Source organism: Apodemus sylvaticus, chromosome 11 (assembly GCF_947179515.1).
Source record: "Apodemus sylvaticus chromosome 11, mApoSyl1.1, whole genome shotgun sequence".
NCBI lineage: Eukaryota > Metazoa > Chordata > Mammalia > Rodentia > Muridae > Apodemus > Apodemus sylvaticus.
Genome location: NC_067482.1, coordinates 35,600,534 through 35,625,726, shown reverse-complemented (window position 1 = coordinate 35,625,726; position 25,193 = coordinate 35,600,534). Strand labels below are relative to the sequence as shown.

Sequence of the window (25,193 nt, the reverse complement as noted above, 5' to 3'; positions counted from 1 at the left end):
GTGCATCTGTGACCCGAGAGCTATGACTGAACGAGCCTTCAGATGCACAGGTGTTCAGCTCACTGGGGACACCACACAACGATTCAAACGCAGCGGCCATTAGCGCCCAGTCTCATTCTTTTCATGGCCTGGAAAGGCTAAACAAGAACACTTTGGGACGACAGCCCTTTTAGGGTGGAGTGGGAGGGAAGAAAAGTTCACTGAAGACCCTCAACGGGGACAACGTGTGCTTTAACTTCTGGAAGTAATCAGGAGGAGTGAGCCAAACAGCCGATTAACATTCAAGTCCAGACAGTCCTACATGGCCAAGTCCGGGAGATCTGACTGGTTGAAGCAGGTCCAGGAAGGAGACTAAATCAGCCTGGGCCCATTGAAAGCACAGGAAGGTCTAAGGGCAGAATAAGTTCTAAGGTTTGTTTTCTGTTTTTTCATTAGTAAGTTAGATTCCCCGATTACAATCTGGTCAGCATGCAGTCAAATGCTACATCAAAGGAGACGGTGGTGATTTACAGCAAACTCGTCGATCAAGGACCCACTGGGTACCAACAAGCCCACACAGGCTCCTGCCAAATGAACCCACCAAATGTGGGAGGTTGTGCGATCTGAACTCAGCAAATGTCCATGTGTCCCCTTCCCAGAAGATTGCTACAGTGTTGTCTAGGCTTCTAGTCTTGACAAGTATGACAGTTGTTTTTTTTTTAAAAACATCTTTCAATAAAAAGAATAGTGGAGTTAATAGGTATTTGCTCATTGAATTATTAATGGGCTCAGACATTCTCTAAGTCTTCAAGTGATTTGTTTATGCATCTGAAATTTCCTTTTTAGTTGAAGACAATTCCTGAGTAATCATTTATCTGCAGAAAGTAATTCAGCTCTAATTCGAGTTTAACCTCTGTTCTGGCATATTCCAAGCACACACACACAGCCCACATATTCACAACCCAGAACTATTGGCATCAAAACCTTCCCAATCAAAGGCATTGCCTATTGTGGACCTTTAACGTGACAGTCCATGCAGGGCCGGTGGCTTCTTGCCATCTGCTAGGGTGCCCAGCACAGCAAAGGTACTCTTCTTCATGACTGACAGTAATTAGTATTTAAGTTTTGCTATCCCTGCACGAGACACTCACTGCACAAGACACCTGGGCCTCACAGGTAGAAAAGCAGACCTTTAGTGCTTCCTTTTGCTACAACAATGTTTACTCAGGCCACTAATACTAAATCAAAGGCTATTTGAGTAAAGTAAAACGATATACCAAATACTCCATCCTTGCTAAGGACAAGTGATGATAAAGGCTCATCTGGACACACACCCATGTCAAAGGGCCACTCCACCTTGCTGGAACAGCCCGTTAAGCACACAAGTTACTGCTGTGTAAACAAAGCTGTCTATGGGTGGGGTCACTGGTAAGAGCAGTTGCAAATTGGAGTGTCCTCGTGTGATCGGGTCAAACATTTGTCTTGAGTAAAACAAGAGCATTGGACTTGATTCTAAAAATAAATGTCAAAAGACCATGTTCTATGATTTCAGGATTCCCTAGTGGGGAGGTGGAGGCATCAAGCACGTTAGTGCACCATTAGCAACTGGGTCAAGTTCAGCAAAGTGCTTTCTAAATCCATGCTGACTTGGCCTGACCATGTTAAAAACAAGCAAGCAAAACACCCCAAATCAAGGTTGGGTTGAATAGCTATTTCTCCGAGGAAGGGTAAATCTGAGCGCCACACCATTCCCATGGCACAATAGTTTGCTTTGAGAGACTTAGTTTCTGAGATGCAGCTCTGATCAGCAAATTCCATCGCTCTTTCTTCTCAAAAAGAAATTTATAGCTCATGTTTCTTGTTTCATTCTGGTTTTGAAGTGTTTATATCAAGTGCAAAAAGCAGGCGCCTCTCCAGTCATGTGCCAGAAGCCGTTAGGATCACCAAATAGTTTGGCAAACTAGAGGCAAGAAGAGCCAGAAGCCAGGACCATGGCCTGTATCAATGAAGCTCTGCAGAGGGGGAAAAAACAAAAACTCAGGGGTGGAAACAAAGCATCGCTTTAGGAACAGCTCAAAAAATAGGTAAGCTCACTTGGAGTCATAAACAAATTAGGTCAAGCAGCTTGAAAGGACAACGATTTACAAGTAAAAGGGACAAATATTGAAATGAAAATTTATCTCCCTCCCACCCCAAGAATAAATTCTTTAGAAGTACACATAAGAGAAACCAGGAGACTTACAAACCCCCATTAAGTTTGGACTAAAAACTAGGTAAAGAAATATTTGGCAAGTATAAGGACACATAAATCAGCTGGACCAGATGACACAGGGCCCCAGGGAATGCAGGAATTTAGCTAATATGCATACCGAACAATGGTGTAGTAAAAATGAATAATTATTTCTGAAAAATTGCCTTGTACTCAAGGGGATGTCAGGCAATTGGAAAAAGGCCCAACAACATGTGCTATTGATACAGAAAGAAGAAACAAAAGGAAAGAATAGTTTAAAAAAAAATAAACCCAGTGACTGATGTGTGTCACGGTGGGTTTAAAGATTGAGGGAATGATATTAGAGAAGCAAACTTTTTAAAGTTAAAAAAAATATCAAGGATGAACAAACAGAAAAAACTTGCAGGTCATTGGCTCACACCCCTAACATGCCTAGGGGTGTGTCTTGAAGATTTCAATGCTGTGCTGGACGTTATTAAGAATACAGGGGATGGGGAGGGAATTTTGGATGGCTGTGCAGTATCTCAGCAAGGAGTTCACCGTCATCATTAATCTGAAGATTCAACATCCAGGGAAAACAGATGAAAATATCGGAATCACAAATGTGATATTGAGCTGCCTAGTTGTCCTAAGATTTCTACACTCTGCCATCGCAGAGATAACCCAAAAGGTGGATGACCCTAGAGTGTTACAGAGTTTATGGATGACATTCAGGTGGGGAATTCCCCCAAAGACTTGAGAGGAAGGGGAGGGGGAAAGTCAGCAAACTTGGCTACGTTTGGACAAGGTCTGTGCCAAGAGAGCTCACTAGAAGCAGATATGACTGGGCTGGGGGGGGGGGGGGATTGAAAGCAGCAGCATTTGGATATGAGGAGAGCACTAGCCATGAACTCCCACCAAGCAGGTACGGGTCAGACAAGATGGAAGGCAGCTTCAGCATTCATGACTGTCAAAATCTATGTGTAGAGCACGCAACCCCAGAGTACTGTTTAGCTGGTGAGGGAAAGCATCCGCCTCCTCTCATCTCCTCGTAGAATGATGCAGCAAAGGTGAAAACAAGGAGAAGTGACAGGGGCCAACACTCAGGACCAGCCGGTGTCAGCTCCCTTTGCATCACTTGTTCTAACTCATGGGAATGTGGGATACAGGAGTCCTCTTGAGTATGTACTTTAATAGATAGGGACTTAGGGATCTAGCTGTCCAGAAAGCCCAACTGTGTGTCCATTCATCTTGACATTAGCTGTTTCTGATCCCTCCTATTCTTCCTTCTAGCATCTGCTCAAACATTCCTTTTTTCCCCAAGGTCTTCTAGAGGAAAGGACTTCTCTTTTTCCAATGTTCTGTATGCTTGCTCTTTATTACTGAGTAATCCCCAGAATCCAGAGCAGGCCTGATGGTTCACAAGTATTTGGTAATACTATTAAATTGTCCTCTTCCTAGGAGTAAGTGATTCCTTTTTACCAAGTAAAAACTCTTTATTCATCTACAAGGGGTAAGGGTGGCGCCTAGGTTGGAAAACAACACTTAGAAAACATCAACAGCAAACAGAACCAGAACTTATGAGAAAAGCAATAGGAAGTATCTTGCTGATTTGTTTTCTAGAACATTCTTTTACATCCTCTAGTTAAAAAGCCCACTTTTTAACTGATAGACATTCTTTGTCTTTGCTGAATGTCTAGCAGATGTTAAAGAAAATGACCTCAAGTGCTAGAGAGTATGAAGAAAAATGAATTGGACTCCTCAGTCTAACGTTCCTGACCTCTCCAGAGAAGAAAGAGGTTTTGGGGAGCCTGTTCCCACAAGCAACCTGAAAAGTGATCTGTCACCCTAGGGTTTTCTTTACATGACATCTAGCAACTGAATGAAAGACTGGTAAAAACAAAAAACAAAACAAAACAAAACAACAAAAATCAAACGAACCACATTTCTGGTTATTTTGCGATCAAAGAGGCACTGCCTGATTTTAAAGAACACACTGTTCTTCCTTGTCTCCTTCACCTCTCCAGTCCTATTTTTAAGCCCTAGATACCATTTCTCAAGGTTCCAAAGCAGATGGTGAGTATCTAGGGGCCTTTCATTGTGTGTTGGGGGGAGAATCAGCATCTCTTACTGAGTTCAGAATCCTTTCATGATGTCTAGTGTAATTCTGGTCCCCTGATGAGTGGAACCCAAGAGACCAAAGTCAACTTGTAAGGAAGACCCTTTAAGCCAGAAGATACCAACCTTGATGTGCTTTAAGAAAATAGATCTCAGGGAGTGGAAGAAAGGAGTTGGCTTATGATATAGTGCGAGTAGAGACACAACAGCTGGCACGGAGGGATGTTGCCCACATGATGGCATGAGGCTGTGTGCCACTGCTGGGTCCTCACCATCCCCACCAGTACAACAGTCATCACAGATCACAGGCGTTGGGGCCCCTGTCCAGGACATGCTCTTAAAACATGGCAGAGCCTAGCCTGCCTAGCTTCAATTTATTTCAGTGCTCATTCTAGAATGCTACTGCAAAGTTATCATCAAGGTTTGTGTCACAAGGAAGATAGGTCACTATTCCTGCTGGTGATGGCCAGATACTTAACATTTTAAAATTATCTAGTTTGTGTGTGTGTGTGTGTGTGTGTGTGTGTGTGCATGTGAATGTGGAGACCTCAGATGTCACTCCTCAGGAGTCATTTACCTTGATTTTTGAAACAGGGTCTTTCACTGGGACCTGGTACTCATTAATTAGGCTAAACTGGCTTCCTGCAAAAGCCCCAGGGGTCCTCCTGTCTCTGCCTTCTCAGAACCAGTTTATAGAAGTCAATGCAAGGCTGCCCAGCTCCTCAAGTGGTTGCTGGGGCCTGAACTAAGGTTCTCACAGCTAGCCCTACCAGATGTACTCGTCACAAAAACTGTGGTGACACCTTCTAAGAGGGAGGGGCCATCCCAACACATGTTCAATAGGGGTTGAGCCTCTTTATCATCAGTGAGCTCATAAAAGCAAAATATTTGTGGCTGACCACGTTAATGAATGTCACTCACTGGTGGGGCTCAGGCAAGATAAAAAGACATAGAAACTTTTGAGGGAGCTTGAGAAGAGAAAGGAGCCTCTCATTTAGAGTCTTTTGCTAGGAAAGAATCAAAAATCCCAGCATATAGAGGTGTTGGCTATTCACACCACTCAGAGAAGGCTCTCCCTGCCCTGGATGCCCTGTGTAAACTTTGTATACTTTGTAAACTTTATAAACCTTCAAGGCAGGAAAGTGGCCTGGTCCCTCCTCACCAGAGGTCCCTAACTGACATAATGCCATTTCCAGCCTCGGTAACTGTCACCAAAGTCATCTCCAGCCCCTCAATAGGACTCTTCCCAGATTATGCTAATTTTAGGTGAAAAGTCGAAACAGGAAAACCTACCAATTCCTGAGCTTCCCCAAGCCCAGGACTTGAAATCCCACCAATCCTCACTTTGGAAATCTTGGCCCTGGAAAGCCCCACCCTTCAACTCTATAAAAAGGCTGTCTGCTCAGTTCCCACGCTGTCCACTCAGGGAACAGGGGTAGTTTGCTGCCTGGTGTGACTCTCTTCAGAAGAAGCCCAGAAGCAATGAAGAGAAGAAGGAAGAAGTAGAGTAGGCCTTAGGCTCCTACTTTGCTGCAGAAAGAGTCCTCTGCCCTTGCTTCACAGGTCAGCTGAAGCTGCTCATGTTTACAGCACACTCACGGGGCTGCAGATGACTAAGGCCTTCATGTATACTTGATCCCAGGGGGCAAGCACTATCATTATGAGAGACTCAAGGCTCAATAATCTCTGAGGGTTACATGGCTGTTAAGGGCCAGTCAGTGTGTGAACTCAGGTCTGAGTGGCTTCAGAGGCCACACTTTCTTCTTCGCCTTTTCAAGATGCTTTTTATTAGTACAAAGTAGTGCATTTTTATACACATCCATAATGTTTTTTAATCATAATTACCACCCTAATAGTTCTACTTTCTTGTCCCCCTTTAAACTTCCTTCTTCCAAAGTAGCTATTTTTTCTATCATGTCTGTATTTGCCCGTGTGTGTGTGTGTGTGTGTGTGTGTGTGTGTCCCAGTGAGTCTCATCAGGGTTGTTTCTAAGAGCAGGAGTGAGAGCTTATTCTGAGGAGCATAGGTACCTTAGTGGGGTTTACCACCAAAGAGACCACAAACTGCAGCTTGTAGTTTGCCACAGAACTTTGTATATGAGAGCCTTAGAATCCTGTAAAGACCTTGGGATGCCACATTCAACTCTACACCTTTATTACCATCAGACGGCTCCATGTTGTATGGACAGGGAATTCCCATGATGCCATTTTCGGAGCATGCCCAGGAAGTCAGACTCCATCTGAGGAGACTCAAGTTTCTCATGGGTTATGTGTGTCACACCTGTGGTATTATGTGGCCCGAAGCTGTTAGCCAAAAAAATGCTAACAGCTCGTTTTATTGTTCCTGAGGGTGTATGTCATACAATAACAAAGCATCGTGTGCAGCAAAATGTCATGACTTATTCAGGGTCACATAGCCTGTTGCTGAGAGGACTGAGTCATTTGGGTAAACTCGGATGCCTCAGTTTCCCCATTTATAAAACAAGTTGTTGAATTACCTCCAAGATCCCCAGAGGCTCTAGATAACTACCTTGCTGGGTCGCATGCAGGTGTCACTAGACTCCGCCAGCACGCAGGTGTCACTAGACTCATGAAGAATGTGCTGGCTTGAGTCATTATCTTCTAATTGAGGAAGGGGCAGATGGATGGGAATGAGGAAGCAGATGCTGTGGTGTCAAGGTAACCAGAAGGGAGCTGAGCAGCTGAGGAGTGGCTCCTAAGGAGGAAGCGCGCAGGTGTGGTCCAGGATCCACGGCAGAGCAGAAGCAGAACAGCAAGGCGAGCATGGCCCTAGTCTGCTGACACACAGCTCAGGTGTCTCCAAAGATGTCACCCTGTCTCAGCTCCAGAAGTCGCGCCTCTCTAGTAAAGCAGGGAAGGAGGGGCCATGTCACCAAGCCCTCTTCTCTGATCTCTGTTTACCCAGGCTCAGTGGGGACAAGGCTGGGTTCCAAATTTCACCAAACCAAAGACTTGGTTAATTGTGAAACAACGTGCTATTATTTTAGAAATCATCAAGAAAAGCAGGGCCACTTTTCTTTGTATATTTCAGAGATATTAACATGTTTTAGGGTTGTGTGTTCTAGGGTTGCAAAATCCACAACATAAGGGCTTCCTCTGTAGCCAGCGCTGTCTTAAATGCTTCATGTTTTATTCAGTGCTCACAACAACCTGTGAGGTAGGTGTTGTTGCCTTCCTCTTTTTGTGAAAAAAGCTGAGGGAGGCTGAGTAACTTGCCCCAAATTTCCCAGAGTATTTCTGGTACCCATTCATCAAGCTTTCTCACCTGCCTCTTCTCATTAGAACCCCCTGGTTATAATGTCCGGGTGATGAACGGACTCTCCCTGTCTTGAAGTATGGCTTCCTCCTTTCTCATTGTTTGGGTAGAGTTACTTAGTGAAGGGAGAGGCTTGGGAAGGGTGCCCAGGTCCTGAGAATAAGCAAGAATGAAACAGGAGAAATGGGCCTGAAGGGACCACCAAACCTGCTTCTCTGGAAGGATGCAGGAGAATAATAAAGCCGAGACAGGAGGAAAGTTTCTTTTGTGGAGAGATTACGCGGTAGGAGAGCCCAGCTGGGCTCAGCAGTCTTATCACGTTCTTTCTTGCGTAAATACATTTCAGTCTCAGCACACCTGGCTCCCGCTGGGTGTCTCCAGGGGAGAGGGGCCACTGAGAACTAAGAGAAGGATAGTCCTTTCCCTCTCAACAAAAAGGGACAATGACTAAGTATAAAGGGTGCCTGCTGGTTTAGTCTGGAAGTTTTATGTGGCCGGCAGAATTGGGCCATTTCCTGCCTGCTCCTTCCAAGACCCACCCCAGATTGTCAGGGAGAAATTGTCCTCTGTTAACTTGAGAATGTTGTGTTCTTATGCCAAGGAGTCCAGAGAACTTCTTTCTGAAGCAGCAGTCGCCAGAGTGCGAGTGAGGAGCTGGGAGCAGGGTGAGGGGAGGCTGCATCAAACTCTAGCAACTTTGGCCTATTAAAATGGCTTTGTCCATGTTCAATAATGCATTAATGTAGATGTGCAAAACTTATAGATCCCTATAGTATGATGAACATATAAATCATGTACAGATGATCTATATTGCTAGTTATACAAATATATATTTGTGATATTATATATGGAAATATATGGATATGCTCATGAAGCTATATCTCTGTATAGAGATAACTATGCAGGACAGGCATATGAATATATTCTTTACTGATATAAGCTTATGATTTAAAAATTAGGAAACTATTATCCTGGGGGAAAGATACTTCAGTCTTTGTGCTCTTTAAGGTCTCTCTAAATGTCTTGGGTGACTTTGTCACCAACAAATTGAACTCAGATAAAATGGCAGAAAGATTCATAAGGACTTTAGCATGCAATGCTTTGGGTCTTTCCAAGATTTCTTTTGCTTGGTTGGTAACTTACAATCTATATTAGTCTAGCCTTTGTACTTTGTCAAAGCTGTTTCTCTAGATTCACTTTAACAACACTTTTTCATCCATGCAGCATGAATGAGGAGAGGGGCAAGGAGGATAAAGAGTGAAAGACAAATTAGGTAGCAAGTTGCAAACAAACTGTCACAAGAAATATAATGAAATGGTAGAGAAAATTGGAACCGGCCGGTTATTTTACGTTAAGGAATTACAGTTCCTTGTCTGGTGTGTAATATTAGTATTGTGGACACATTTCTTCACAATTGACCCTTTTCTTGGAAGTGGTAGCACATGCCTACAACCCAAGAACTGGGGTGGGAGGAGCATGAGTTCAAGGCCAGCCTGGGCTTCATAGTGATTTCCTCTCTTAAAAAAATAAAATGAGCAACAACAAAAAAAAGGTACAAAACAAAACCTCGAACTAAACAAAACCATCTTTTAAAGATGAAATGCTGGAACATTTACAGATTAAAAACGATAATCATGTCTAAGATTTGCTGCCAACAATTCAAGGGCACACAGATGAAAGAGATCTGACTATGGGCTGAGAAAGATGGATATGAGGGACCCAGAAGTTCTCTCCTTTCGTTGTCCAGAAATTTCCACCAAAGCAAGTTAAAATGGAAAAAAATCGAAACCAATAGGACTATTAAAGATATCCTAACTTTGCCTGACAGAGTCACATGACTAGAAAGATGAGCCCAACTGGCTAAGCATTGAGTAGAATCTTGAAACTGCTGGGTTTGGATGGAATAGAGGTTTTTCAAGAAGAACATTTTACATCAGACAGTGAAGAGTTAGGAAACAGAATTGCATCACTACTCACAAAAGAAAACTTTGTGGATTACCAAGGAGAAAAAATTAAATAAAACCATGGAACAAGGCCGACATGCTCTGTAGACATCAAAGAATCAGTACAAAGAAACCTTCAATGAGCCTCCTGTAAATGGACCAGAAACATACAGCTTCCATTTCCATCCAAATCTGTAAGTCTGATCTGTCAGATTCTATCCAATCTGTAAGCTTAAGAATAAATGGGAGGTCTGGAGAGATGGCTCAGAGGTTAAGAGCACTGACTGCTCTTCCAGAGGTCCTGAGTTCAATTCCCAGCAACCACATGGTAGCTCACAACCATTTGTAATGAGATCTGACATCCTCTTCTGGTGTATCTGAAGACAGTGACAGTGTACTCAAATACATGAGATAGATAGATAGATAGATAGATAGATAGATAGATAGATAGATAGATGGATGATAGATAGATAGACAGATCTTTAAAAAAAAATGGGAAAGCATGTGTTGAAGGCTGGGCCCAGAGTGCAAGGGAAGAATACTTGCCAAAGGTGGGAGAGGTCTTGGTTTCTTCCCTCAGAACCTTCCCATGACTGAAATGCTTTAAAGACATTCCCTGAGTCCAAAAGCTCTTCTCAGAACTGATCTTTACCCTTGTTGGAATATGATGGTCCCACTTCAGACCCTATTTTTATCTGTAAACTTTATCTCCTTCCATTTGGGTCCTGTCAGACCTTGGGTCATTCTCATGGCAAGAAACATGGCAAGAAAAATCCAGATAACTTTTTTTCTCCTCCCCTTTCAAGATCAGTGAAAAACAAACAGATTCTTTGAGACTCAGTTTCTCGACAACATTTGCTGGCAATTCCATAAAGCTAAGCCAGTGAGTGTGGACATCCAATGTGTTGGGGGGCCAGTAACATAGCAGCAATGGGGAAGAAATAGATGAAGTCATTCCTCTTGTTACTTCTCTTCCTCCTACACCCACAGTAGAATACAATTGCAGTAATCTAGATGCACCAGAATGGCTCTCCATTCACAGGAAACCCCGAAGAGGATGCTACCCTGCTTTCTATAGTCCTTGGACCAACAGCTGATGTCAGCAAGGGAGGAAAAAGAAACACAGTGATGACTGTTGTAAGACCTTGACCCAGAAAAGGGAAAGCCAGTAGCTAGACCACCTAGTGAGTGACAGACAAAACTAAGGCAAGCAGTCTTCTTCACTTTCAAGCCCGGAATGCCTAACTGTATTTGACTGGCAGCTCTTTGGCCCACGAGCCCCAAAGCAGTGTCTCTGGTGCAGAATGTCAGGGTGACCCGTCAGAGGTGTGCTTGGCAGACTGCCGTGAGAAAGTTCGTCTAGGGAGGTGGTGGGTGTTTCGTGGCCTTGGTCCTGAGACTCTTGGTGGGTGAGCTGTGTCCCTGTGCCCTTGACTTCTGGACTGGACTGTTTTCAAGGCTCCACACAGTGCTCCCACCTCCCTTGCTGCTCTCAGCAGTTTCTCCAGGAGGCCTTGCTCCTCTACAACCCTCAATGATCGAAGCAGCAAATTTAGACTAACCCAGCTTCTCTAGGTCACAGTTCTGGTAGATCAGGCCAGTCTCAGGTAGAAGGAACATCCCGCAGGAGCCAGGGACTACAGCGTAACTTCTTTCCCCAGATCCTGGAAATGGCTACTATAAATAGTGACTCCACTTCCAAGTCAAAAATATTTATCTCACTCCAAGGTAGAGAGAGAGGGTGCTCTTTGATTTCCTGAGAAGCTACAGAGCTAAGCAATAGCATTAATTTCACAGACATGTGTTCTGGCAACCATGCTGAACTGCCCTTGTTGAGAAGTCCCTACAGCAGAGAGTTAATATGCTTTGAGAGGGAACTCTGAAGGTAGAAGAAGCCTTTCAATTTTCAGTACGTTGCCTTAAGGCTTTGCTGTGGCCACTGAGATGCATGTTGCACTCTGAGCATCAATGCATTTCCCTGGAGTTCTTGCTAAATTAAAGAATTGTTCTGACTGCCACAGTAGGTCACTGAACAGGTAATGCCTACCTATCTCAGTTCTGTGACTTCAGAGCTGTGCTCTGAAACATCTGAGAGGAGCTTAGCTTGGGTTATGGTGAGCAGTTTACAACTTGTTCGTAAATTCTTATTGCAGCATATCTTGATAATGGATGGGCCAAGATGGAAAACAACTCCATTCAGTTTGGGTCCTCACACTTCAGTTGTTCAGAAGCTGGGCGTGCAGATGTACATCAGCGTCCCTCAACCACTCCCTGGTAAGTAGAACTCTTAAGGCCTCAGTGATGCCCAGAGAGGAGGTCACGGGCTATATAAAGCATAGAGGTGGCTTCCTTCAGAGAAGTCAGGAGATGATGGCTACTGTCCAGAAACGGGGCACTTAAATGACTGCTACAGACTCACCTGGGAAAGCTTGTTCCCTATGGAAATGGGAGATGGTGGCCCACATGGGTTACCTGGATAATTCAAGGAGGAAAATGGCGCCTCTATCCCAAAAGATGTAAATCTTATTAGGATTGAGTTAAAGCCAAGAATCATGCACTTTAAAACACACTCTGGGTGGTCCTGAGAACCCACCTGTTCTCGGGTTTTGCGTACACACATATCCCTACATGTTCCCTCTCCACAGGCTGGAGAGAAGGGAACTCAAGGGACACTCTTAAGAGTGAGGTTCTTGCCTGTGCTCTCTTTGGGGTCTAAGAAGGTCAGAGAGAGAGAAGCTTTTGGCTCAGTACTGTTTTGTGTATGGTTGTGGGTTTGTGGTGCCAGGGACAGATCCCAGGCTCTGTACACATGTCACAGGTGCCCTCTCATAAGCGTGCATCTCAGCCTCAGTACTTGTTTTGACAGTATGCACTCTGGGAGTGCCCTAGATTCCCTGCCTCCGATTACAGATTGGCACCCAGTGCCTTGGTTTTAGGATTCTTCTGCAGTGTTCCCTCTCCTGTAAGCTAAGGCAACAAGTGACAGCGATTGTGCTTCAAGAAGGACTTAGCTGCCAGTCAGAAACTCTTGATCCCTGGGGTCAAACTGAACATACACGAGTAATCTGCTGGCTGGGATACAGTATTGTTGCTTGGGATTAAATTAGTTTTAAATTAACTTTGAATGCCACTAGGTATTATGCACACAGTGAATTATATTACACACACACACACACAATTTAATATACATGGACCTCGCCATGGACTTTTGCCTTCTTCCTAAATGACTTCTATATTAAACATGTCCTACCTGGTTCTTGTAGATGTGAGTTAGGATAGTCTTGGACTGAATTCTGAAACATTTACTGATTAGCTCCAGTGTCCTAGGTAAGTCCCCAGTGAACAGAATATGAGCTAAGAACTTGGTGCTAGAGACAAGGGGACTGGAGGGAGATTCTGCATGTGGAAGCTATGAGGACACAGAACAAATTTCATCTGTGTAACAGAGCCTACATGAAGGAAAGGAAGCCAGAAAAATCCCCATGGTTCTGTTTCTGAGGTCTGGGTGCCCATGGTAGTTAGGAGATCAAAGTTCTTTATCTCAAGGACAAAGACACCTTCTGCTACCTCTGCTCTGGGTTTTTAAACAGTGAGAAGTCCCCTCATGGTTGGGAATTAAATTGTCAAAGTGTTGTAATAACCAGGGTTTGATAATAGCCACTGCTACGTGCTATTTGGAACTGCTCTCGAGGCCCCATTTGTGCCCAATTCCTCCCTATACTTCAAGGTCCAGCTCACACCCCAAAGTTCTCTGAAAACCAGAAGTAGACAGTTTTTACCCCCTCAGTAACTGGAAACTTCTCACAAGTTCTGACCAAAATGTCTTTAGAAATGCTATCCTAGAAATTCTGTAGCATCACACTTTCTGGAGAGCTTCAGAGTGACCTACTATGTCCACACAGATAATTTGAGATACTTTGCCTCAGGAAAAGACTTACATAGACTTACAGGAAGAATATTTTTACACTAAAATGAAAAGCTTTCCTTTTAGCAAGGTCATTAAGACTGAGACTAGCTAAATGGAGGGGCTCTTCCGTAGCATCTAAAGTAGGCCAGAGGGTGGCACCCAAAGATACCTCCACTCTGAATTGTGAGTATGACCCTATTTAGATAAAATGCCTTAGGACTGAAATTAAACTAGGCTAAGGGTCTCAAGATATGCTGACTAGCCAACTATATCCAAGCATGGTGGCCATATCCTTATGAGAGGGGGGAGGGGCAAGGATGCTGTGGCTTCTTAGCATGTTCAAGGTCCTAGATGTGGTACCCAGTACTGCAGGCAAAAAAAAGGAGGAGGAAGAGAGAAAGAGATTCAAACAGAATTGGAAAGGATATAGAAGAGAAGGTTTTATACAGACAGAGACAGGAACGAGTTACAAAGTTTAGACTGCTCAGAGCCAGCAGACACCAAGGACTATGGGAAGGATTCCCTACAGCTTGACAGTGGGTGTGGACCTACATCCTGATTTCAAGTATGTGGACTCCAAAACAGTGAAAAATATGTATCTAGATGCCCAGTTTGTGGACATTCATTTCAGCAGTCGTGAGAAACTAATGCAGTGACAGGCAAGGATGCAGGTGGGTGGGGTGGACCGAAAGGATGAACACAGCCTTGGATTCTAGAGAGCTCAACCTCAGCCACCATCAGGAGAACCACGGGAGCTCTGCCACTCTAGAGTTTCAAGAAAGGCTTTTGCAATGTCATAATCTCCCCCAGAGGCCCTCACACTGAAGATAAAGCCACACATTTTCTCTCTGAGCCTTCTGATCTCAGGTGAACTAGTGTTACTTTTCACTTAAGTAGAGCAGACACTCCCATAACGCAGCATCTGTAAATGACTTGCCTTCAAGTGTCTTATTCTATTTGTCAAGCATTCACTGAGTAGCAACTGCCTTTGGTAGACTGATTAGTCCAAATGAGTACACAAGCGACTGACTGTCTCCACACATCCGTGAGTGGTATTGCAACTTAGCTAAGCTTTTCTTTTCTGTTTTTTTTTTTTTTTTTTTTTTTTTTTTTTTTTTTTTGGTTTTTTTTCCGAGCAGGGTTTCTCTGTGTAGCCCTGGCTGTCCTGGAACTCACTCTGTAGACCAGGCTGGCCTCGAACTCAGAAATCCGCCTGCCTCTGCCTCCCAGAGTGCTGGGATTACAGGCGTGCGCCACCACCGCCCGGCTAGCTAAGCTTTTCTAACCAGAGTTCTATGAACTCTATTTAGATTCCTTGTTCTCTGTCCTGGCCCATGCAGAACACACTTAAAATCTCAGCACCTAGGGAACTGAGGCAGGAGAATGAGAGTTCTAGGGCAGCCTGTTCTACACTGAAAGGTCCCATTCCTGAAAAAAAATAAAAGTCTTGCTGTAGTTTCCTGTCTGGTTACCAAGGAGGAATTTTGTAAATACTGTAAACTGAGCAACATGTCCTCTGTGTCTGGTGGAAACCAGCCATAGTAGTCTGCAATTCTTTCAACAAAGGAGCCAGAAAAATACTTAAAGTTATGGGCCTAAGTCACTTCCTCCCATAAAATAGATCCTAGTCATGTAGGGAAAGTTTATTTATATTTTAGAAGTACACTGTGAAGTAGTTGAGGGTGAAATTTTATGACAGCATAATTTACCCAAGACTATTTTAAAGATATGCATATATATGCATATGTGTTCATCTTTGTGTGTGTGTGTGTGTATATGTGTGTGTATGTGTGTATATGTGCGTGCGCACATGAGTGTGTGTGTGTGTGTGTGTGTGTGTGTGTGTGTGTTTGCACGTATTTTAGAGGCACAGTCCTGCTATAAAGTTACATAGCCTCGGATGGCCTAGAGCTTGCCAAAATATTAGTCTTGAAATTGTTATGATGGGAATACAGGCACCGAAGTGACACAGTTCTTTATTTTCTAAAAGTTTAAAAATTATCCAAAATAAAAATAAAACTTACACTTTTAAATGCATAAGATTCTCTTTCTGTCTTACTGACACTGCCCCCATCTTCAGGTATCAGCTCTGATGGCACAAGAAATCCCTTATACAGTCGCTTGCAAGCTCTGAGCTTTAATCACTCTCTTAGTTCTTTTTATGGAAAGGGGAAGAAGTCACATCCATCAGAAAAAGGCTAAGCACGAGCGCACACGTGGCATATGTCATGCACACACACACACACACCCAGCAGCTTTAACACAGAAGTGGGAGAATGCGTGTTGGAGAAGCAGCACGCCCATTAAAATGATGTTTTCTATTAAGTCACAAAGCACTAAGCCTGCTCCTTCAGCTGCTGTAAGGCATTTCATTCATGCATATGCAGTATATGTAGAATTACTGCCAAAGACAAAACCAGCTGGAAAAGTGACTCAGAAGCTACCTCCATCACACACACACACACACACACACACACACACACACACACAGAGTTGTGGGCACTGAGAGGGGACTCACAGTTCTGAGTACAGGAAGTGCAGGTTGCCCACATTGTCAATGTAGTTAGCTGGACTCAGCCAGGGTAGAACCAGCAGCAAGAGCGCCTTCATTTTCCAAGCAGTCTGCCGCCTTCCTCCTGACCAGCTCCTGCCAGCCCAGTTAGCCCGTTTAAGCAAATCTGTTCATTTCCCCACAATCAGAAGATAATAATGCATCCGACTTGGAGCCTGTAGATTAAGGCATACTATAAATCATGAGCCTGTAAGAGGATTAGTCCTGGGCATCTCCAATAAAATGATGGGAGACGGGAGAGACCCACCGTGGTTGGCAAGAGGGCTTAGGCTGAAGGCAGCAGGCTGATGCCTGGGAGAGGGCTGGGCCCCTCCTGCAGGATTCGGACTGGCTCTTGGGAAGCAGCTGGTACGTTTACATCACTGGCTGGGAGCAGCCTGGCTGGGAGTGAGGCCGTGCTGGAAGAGGGCACGGGCATGGCACATTCAACTCCACTCTGCACGGGTGAATGTGAATGCGTGAATAATCAAAAGGCGTACTGCAGCCTGCTGCAGAGAGATGCTCAAAATAGCATCTCGGGAGCCGCCTGGCCTGGAGTCTCTCAGCTTTGTGACGCTGATTCACAGGAGGGGCAGGAGGAGGAACTGCCCCTCCCGAGCATGGATGCTGTCACAGGTGACGCTTGTGGCCAGTTTTGAAGACAGGCTTTCCAGAAGGCCAGACTAAGTTTTCTTTGAGATTACTAAGGAGCTCAAATAGAGAGTAGTGCAGTGTAAACAGGGTCCTGTCTGTGAGAAGAGAGTCAAACACACACACACACACACACACAGACTCCGCCCCCGCTCTTCCCTAAACTCAGCTCTGGCATTTGTTGCAATGCCCTAACCTCAGTTACTGAAGTTAACATCCATCTTTGCTTGCGGGGATCTGACCCCATTACTTCTTCCAGCTGAAAGTTGGATAGGGATTCTGTGCCCTAGCTCTGATGGCCAAGACGCTCCCAAGACTCCATATTCAAGAAGTGTTCATGTATCTCGCCAACTCAAGGGGCTAAGTCATCAGAGAAACAGCTCAAAGGGAGAGTTAAACTCTGGCTTAACAGCCTGCACTTGCGAGGAAGAGGAGGAAGAGGAGCACAGGAGTGCCTGCACGTGGGGGGAGGGGAACTGCCATCAGTTCTAAAGTGTCTGAGGGTTTGACATCAGAATTGGGCATCAAGGCCGGCAGAGAGCATTTAACAGAGCCGAGCTTTGTCTGCGCATTGAACTTGTCTAGGCTAGATCAGACATACACACTCCTGATAGAGCCTGACGCACTCACGGCTGATATTGCTGAGGCCCAAACTTGACTTCTCCGTTGGGAAGGCTGGGATGCAGGACTGAGTCAGAGCTGGTGAACAGAAGCGAGGAGGAAGCAGCAGGTGACAAGCTTGAGATTTAAACCCCAGCTCTGTCTCATGCTGGGTGTCAGAGTCATGCTGCCCATCCTCTCTGAGCTTCCTCCTCCGTCAGAGCCTCAGCAACAGCAGCGTTTTAACTCAGAGTGCTGCTATGGAGGCAGAACACAAGGGTGCCTACATACGCCAGTAGTTACTGATGACTCTGAGTAGCAGTGGCTTGTCTACCCTTGTCTCATTTGTTTCGTCCCTCCTCGACTGAGAAGGATGGGATGCTTCCATCTTTTTCTAAATGTGGGTTTTAGCAAGTTCTGGTGCAGTCTCTTCTTAGACATGCATGCCCTAGAGTGTAAACTGGAACTCACACGCGGTATGCTGAGTCTATCATGACTTCGTAATGATGTGAATGGACATGGCGAGGTACTGCTCACAGCTCAGTGTTCTAGGAAAAATGAAGGGTGTTCCTCCACTTGTCTCCTTGCAATTCAGCACGGACAGATGAATGAACGAGAACATAAGGACAAACACATCCTTCCTGTCATCCCTTTGTCATATTGCCCACCAGATAGCTGATCTTTCTTCTAACAGAACCCATGTTTATTCGTGGCGGCAACACGCTTGGCCTCTCTCGGAGATGGGTGGCCCTGGATTCAGACCAATAAAGTATGAGCCAATTCCAGAAAGGTCTGTAAAGGAAACAGTCTCACTCCCTTCCTGCCTGAAACTTCTAGGAGGTCCTATGGCGAACAGCAGTTTTGGGAACACAAAGTGACAAGCTCGAGGGTGGACACTAAACTGAAAAACAGAAGGAAGCCTGGATGCCTGATGGCATCAGGGTGACATCATCTTAGTCCCAGCCTTGCTCTGAGACTTTGTGTTCCATGAGAAAAAGAAAGCTTCCCAACTCCGATACCACTTGATGTCCTCTTGCCTGGCAGATGTAATCCTAATCAGTATAACGCCCCTGGGGATCAAAACTCTCTCTTGGAATAACTGTGTATTGTTCTACAGCTTCCTTAAAAGTAAACAGCCCTAATCCCAATCCTTGCCCTGGTGCATTGCTGGCTGTCCTCTTTGTCCTGCAAGGCCCCGCAGTTACCCACCACTGTTTCTCCTTTTCTTTTCTCTTTGATAAACAGAGATGAGGTGAGGTGAGGCCCCAGTTGGGCTCATGGTTAGAGAGTCATGATTACGCCAGGCATGGTGGTGTATAACTTTAATCTCAGCTCTTGAAGAGCAGAGACAGGTGGATCTCTGTTGAGTTCAAGACCAGCCTGACCTACATAATCGAGTTCCAGGACAGCCAGAGTTACATGATGAGACCTTGCCTCAAAAGAACAAAACTCTATAAAGTCACTGGAAGAAGGTGTGCCAGTGTGGATGTTCAGCCGACCTGAAATGGTCAAGCAGAAAGGCCCTAGAGTGGAGCCCTGGGTTCCTTCTCCCTGCAGTGAAATCCTCCCTAGACTTTGGATGGCCAGCTATGCACGGATTGTACTGAAAATGATACAAAAGGGGCCACAGAGGGCCCAGGGCAGATCTTTGAAGAAGATATTCTCAGGACATTGGCTAGACCTCATCAAGACACTCTTCCTGAAAACCTGCGAATCATGTTCTTATTCCAGCCTCTGTCAAAACTCTGAGCAATGATTTCTCTTTCCTTGCCAGTAGGTGCTTAGGTAGGGTCATCTCTATTATCTACCACTTTTAAAAAGTAAGAGAAATGGGGATAGAGAGACAGCTCAGGCACTAAAGGCTAAGGTTCACAACAAAAACATCAAGATAATGAGAGAGACAGAGGCAGAGTGAATCCCACGCAGCGTCGTCCTATGAATCGGTTGTTCTCAGCATCTCTTCTTTAGCCTCAAAGGGTTATTTCCTCAGAAGCAGAAATCCCAGCCTCTTTCATTAGGACTTAGGCTATTATGGTTCTTGATAAATGTTACACATGCAGATGAGGTTGTCATCTAGTGAAGATATGATAAATTGACCTAAGTCTTCCTCTGAGGCAAAGGCTAGCAAGCTGGTTGGTGTCTATCCACACTCACAATGAGAGGAGATATGGGGAGAAACTTAGCAGCCAGGCCCTTTACTGCAGCCCCATGACACCTCCTGGCATTATATTTTGGTTAGGAAGGCTGCCATCTAACTCAACCAGCCCTGTCCCCCTAACTGAGATCTCTGAGCAGACACATGTGACATCATCTAAAGGCATATAAAAGGGAAGAAATCAAGAGAACCAATCAAACCCCACACACTGTGTCCCTGACTCTCAATACTCCCAGAGTGCTCTAGTCTGAGGCACGTGTCAGCAATGGGCCAATAGCGCAAAGCCATAGTTCATCCTGCATCTTTTATTAACACTTTCCCAGCTCAGGCTCTGAAGGTCACTGTGTGTAGATGGCCAGAATCTTGGAGGACACAGCATCTGCTTACAGATGTGATACAGCTGTACCTGAGATGCAAGTCTGTTAAAGATGTGAAATTCAGTGAAGCAGGCCGAAAAAGTTCATGAACCCCACTCTCTGACGTTATCAGTTTATGATGGATCATGTACATTTAAGAGTTTTCAACACCAAAAACTTAGTATGCGTAGCACACGCTAAGTACACACTTCATTAATCCACTCCACAATGCATTGATATTTAAAGCATGATGCTGCAAGACATAAATATATTATTGGAGACAGGACATTAGGTAGCGCATACTAACTTTAAACTCCCTATGAACTCACGATCCTTGAACTCACGATCCTCCTGCCTCTATCATTTGAGTGCTGAATAACAGACTGCACCACTGCCCCTGGATGAGGAGATGCTGGGGGTCACACACAAGGCTTTGTGTACAGTAGTCAAGCATGCTACCAACCGAGCTATATTCCCAGTTCAGCAATTCTTAATGTAAAAAAAAAGCTTCTATGTATACCTACTGAAGAAAGTGGATCAAAAATACTAAACTGTTGGGTGTGGTGGTGCATGTCGCTGGCTGGTCCCAGCACCCAGGAGATGGGGGCAGGAAAATGAAGATTTCAATGCCATCCTCAGTTATAGTATAGAGGTCCAGACCAATTTCTTCTTCATGAAAACTTCTCTCAAAAACTGAGAAAAAAAGAGCAAAATGTCTTCACAAAAGCTCTCTCCAGAATATCCACAGGACAATGGTCCCAGCCGTCAGCCCCACCACACCCTTGAGGCAAAGAGACACTTGTCTGCTGATCACCTGAGTCTTCCCAGTTCAACAGATACCTAAAACACTAACTACTGGGTCTTCTTAATGTCCCTTTTAAGAGAAGGAAAAGGTGGTTTACTGACCAGTAATGGCCAAGGCCTATGAGAAGACAGGCCCAGAGTTAGCTCTGAATTCTTAAGTTTTTGCAAACAAATACTTGGATCTGGTGCTGGAGGGTGTCTGTGCATATATTAAGCACTTGATGACTAATATGTATTTTGGGAAATGCTGGTGTCAATCTACTTAGGCAGCTCTAGTGTGGAGGGAGAGGTGCAACTGTAGGTGTTGAGGCCCATGCTTCCTTGAAGTGGGGGTTTCCTCCCCAGAGAGCTACAGCTTAAAGAGGTAACTGAATTTCTGTCAGTCTGGGGTTCCTCCCTCACAGCTCTTTCCCAAGTGCACATCATTACCAACTGTGTGATTTCCAACACTTCCCCAGCTTCCTGGAGATGTTCTGGTCACGGGGGTAGCATGGCTAGGTGGATGAATGGAAGTTCTGTTGGGGCAGCTAAGTACGGATTCCTTTCTTTGTAGCCCCACAGGTCTGCCATAGTCTACCCTGGCTTGCTAGCCTCCATCACTGCTTGTTCATCCTCAAGGAGGAAGTGTTTAAAAGCTGAAGGGGGTGAGAAACGAGAGCCCCTACCCCTACAGCCACAAGGAGCTCAGCCCAGACACCCCATGATGTTGGTTGGATGACTCCCAGCTGGATTGGACTTCCTGGATGTCTAACCTTTTGGAGAACTCTGAGATAACAAACCCGAAGTTATGTGGAGTCAGAAAGCATGTGATTACTATTATAGCAGCAACAGGGAACCAGTACATTCCAAATAGAGAAAAAAAGATGAAAATATAACAAACTGGACAGTGGCACATGTTCAGATTTCTACCAGGACCCTTTCTCTTTAGGCCTCCTGTATTCCCTCCCCAGCGAGCTCCCTGGCATAACTGAAGAGAACCTACCTTACCTTTGTCCTTGAGTTTCCTTTCCTTTCTACAATGCCTCTGACCTGGGCAAAATTATCAGCAAAGATCACTAGTATATACCCTCCCCACCATCTCCTTTGACCACACCCTCTATGGGGAAAGCATTTACTGCAAATCTATGCTGGAAACATCTGGCTGGACATCTCGAGTCTGCTGGCATAACCAGCATGGTAAACACATGCTAAGCATTACACACAGGCCCTTGTATGAGAAACGCTTTCATGTTAGGGAATGCACTCATGTCTCAGGACACAAAGCCACAGATTCATGACCTAAGGTATGTGACCTTTAAAAAAGTTACCTGCTTCTGCCTCTTGCCCTGGCCTTGACAGGAACCAAGATAAACACAAGCCTGCAGATTTCCTCTTACAAAATGACTGTGGTATTATTGTTCACACTTGATTAAGCACCTTAAGCACACTGAGAAGAGTTCCTCATGGGGAATAGGCCCAGAGCCACCAGTGAGGCCATCCACACAGGAATGCCCAGGCACACAACACCAAGAAGGGACAAACTGAGAAGCAGGTAGGGGAGCAGGGCATGCCAGTCACCAGCAGCAGGTAGCACATCTCCTTTCTGCCACCAATGTGTGCACCTTGGCCAAAAAAAGAAACAGAAAGTCACTCAGAGGGTGTTCTGGTTAAGTTTATGTCACCTTGACACAGCTACAATCATCTGGAAAGAGAGAACCTCAATGGAGAAGATACCTCCATCAGATTGTTGGGAGGCAAGGGAGACATTTTCCTGATTAATGACTGGCTTGGGAGAGCCAAGCCCAGCGTGGGCGCTATCGCCCTTGTCCCTGGATGCTGTAAGAATGGAAACCGAGCAAGCCAGGAAGCAGTGTTCCCCCATGGCCACTGCTTCCGCTTTGCCTCAAATCCCTGCCTCAGTTTCCTCTAATGCTGGACAGTGTGACTGGGATGTGTAAGCCAAATAAACCATTTTCTTCCCAGCTTGCTTTTGGCTATGGCGTTTATCACAGCAATAGGAAGCAAGCTAGAAGGAAGGGTGAGATTTTTCCGATTTTCTCATGTAAAACCTTAGTTGACTTATTGAAAAGAACTTGTTATTATAGAACACAACTCTCTATATGATGAACGTATGTCGATAAAAAGGAATTAAAATTAATTAAATGAATAAATGTAGATCCTACATTAGAGAGATGGTTTACATATAGAAGGGTTTCTTTGGGCTCATGGTTTCAGAATTTCTGTCCATCCTGGTGAGAAGGGCAGCCAGGAAAAAGAAAGAGAAGAGGGGAACATGGACCTAGCATAAACTCAGAGGTATGCTCTAGTAGGCTATTTCTTCTATCTCTTGAAGTTCCTGCTGCCTCTACAAAGAGCACTGTTGGCTAGGGACCAAGCATTTGAAACACAACCTGGTGGTGCTACTTGTTATGTAAGCCCTGACATTCACACTACCATTTTTTTCCAAATTATAAACACATAAGCACATGCTTGCACACAACCCAGTCCTGCTTAGTGATATTTCCTCACGCTAGGTCACAGCCATCAACATCTAGGCTGTATTGTATTGGAACAGATCTCACTGGTTCCAAAGAGAAAGTACAGGCATCCTATAGAGTGCCAGGGTGCCGGGAGTGAGTCCTGACTGCACCCTCATGGATGTCTTTCTAGCTGGTCCCAGGGAGAGGAGAAAGAGAAGGGTTCCTTCCTACCTTGTCTGGAAATGATGCTGGAGATCACAGCGCTGCAGCACCTCGGTGCAGTGTTCTGTGAACGGGCAGGTGACCAACAGCTTGTTGAGAAGCTTGTTGACCAAGATGCTGGATTTCTTGCAATGCTGCAGAACCACGGGCTTTCGATCCACAGGGCAGAAGTCTTTCTCCACCAGGAAGTTGGTGAGGCACAGGGTGCAGTAGGTGTGTCCACACGGAGTGTCCAGAGGGTCCAGCAATGCTTGCAGGCAGATGTGGCATATGAGGTCGTCGTCTACATCTTCTGAGTAGGTGTAGAAGTGGTTTTCCTCCAGGGAGTGGTTTTGGCCACATACTACGCACAGTGGCTCAGAGCTAGGATCTGGGTCGTCCGCAAGGTTCATGGTGGAGAAGGGATCAGGAAACTCAGGAGAGCAGTATTTCCTCAGGAGCAGGTCAAGATATTCTAAGAGTCATCCAACATGCAAACCTACGAAAGAGGCAGCTCATAGTCACACTGGAGCAGGAGGGGAGCAGAGCTCCTGTGAGCCTGGCTGAGCTGGGACTGAGAAGGCCAGGCCTGAGCATCTTCTCCAAAATGTCCAGGCAAATAGCTCTGTCTCACCGTACCTCCGTTTCGTATTATAGGAATAATATAGACCAGCAATAGCCTCTTCTTAACGGGTTAATAATCACTTGGGGCCTGTCTCCTGGTAAAATGTGTAGATCACACATAAGAGATGTAAGTGATAATTATTAAGAAAATTGAATCTGATGACTCTTCGTTACCTTTCTCATCTGTCTAGTTATTATTAGCGAAGTGGCATCTGGGTTGAAACCTACCACTACAGTGCATGGATGTCCTTAACCAGTAAAGAGCAGAATAACCAGAGCCCACCTTATAGGGTTGATGTGAGGATTAATTAAGTTTGTTGGTGATGTTTGATTTTCACAAAGTGTACACTAAGTATGGCTTAACTACTAGTGCGTTTCTGTCTTTGGTCTATCTCTGATGGCCTAGAAAATGGAGTTTCAGCTCCCACAAGAGGATCTTTCTGCATTGTCATCACAGTTGTCTTTGATGACAGTAGACTTTGATTCAACTATATATTGATATTTTCCCCAGGGGAAAAAAAATGCTATGGCATATGTTTTCTCCTTTGATACAGGAGTTCCCAAAGAATGGAATTTTTCCAGTGTTTGATTTTATACTTTGGAAGTCTCTTAGACAATCAATAAACTCTCAATTATCAACTCTAAGCCAGGCTGCGAGATGACAGGGAGACCTTAAAGACTTATGTAAAGGATGAAATTTTAGGGAGCCTTTAGTCCAAGAGAGGAGGTGGGCATCCACCTAACTTGGCAGAGCTCATGTAACCATTGTCTGCTGGGACTCTGCCACTGTTTAAGCCAAGGGCACATTGAGCCTCCATGTTCCCTCCCCTCCCCTCCCCTCCGTCTTCCCTCCCCTCCCCCTCTCCCCTTCCCTCCCTCTCTCCCTTCTTCTCCCTTCCCTCCAACACAACTCTTTTTTTTTCCCTTTTCAAAAATAAGTAAAGTCTTTCCACTTTCTACAGGGACATGAAGACACACGGACTAGACAGGAGGCATGTGCGTGTGGAAGGGGAATGCATGTCACACACTAAGGCGTATCTTTCTTCTTTTCCAAACATTTTGAGCTTGTTTGTGTAAACACAGCTTTATCTCAGGAAAATCCATGCCTTCCAACCTGCACAGAGACAGCACCACTGTTTACTTCTCTGAGCTCAGCTAGGATGCCTGAACTGTCAGCGCCCAGCATGTTGTTTCTCTCTCCACGAGACCACAGAATGCAAACGGTAGAGGGATGAAGTTGCTGTCAGTCTAGAGTTCAAGGAAACCTCATGGCTGCTATCTGTCCTTTGGGCTCTGAGAAGGCACCAGGAGGTCACAGGAAATGCTTTCAGGGAGACCAGAAATAGGCAAAAATAAATGT

General features: G+C 45.0%; 1 protein-coding gene across 1 annotated transcript in view; it reads right to left on the bottom strand.

The window, feature by feature from the left end:
- The window catches only part of Lnx1 (ligand of numb-protein X 1), a 92,198-nt gene extending 68,502 nt beyond the window's left edge, over positions 1-23,696 (bottom strand). Inside the window, exon 1 of the mRNA XM_052198424.1 lies at positions 23,240-23,696. Coding sequence (XP_052054384.1) covers positions 23,240-23,622 — 383 coding nt within the window. The 5' untranslated portion in view covers positions 23,623-23,696. The remainder of the gene's footprint in view (positions 1-23,239) is intronic.
- Positions 23,697-25,193: the final 1,497 nt, after the last annotated feature.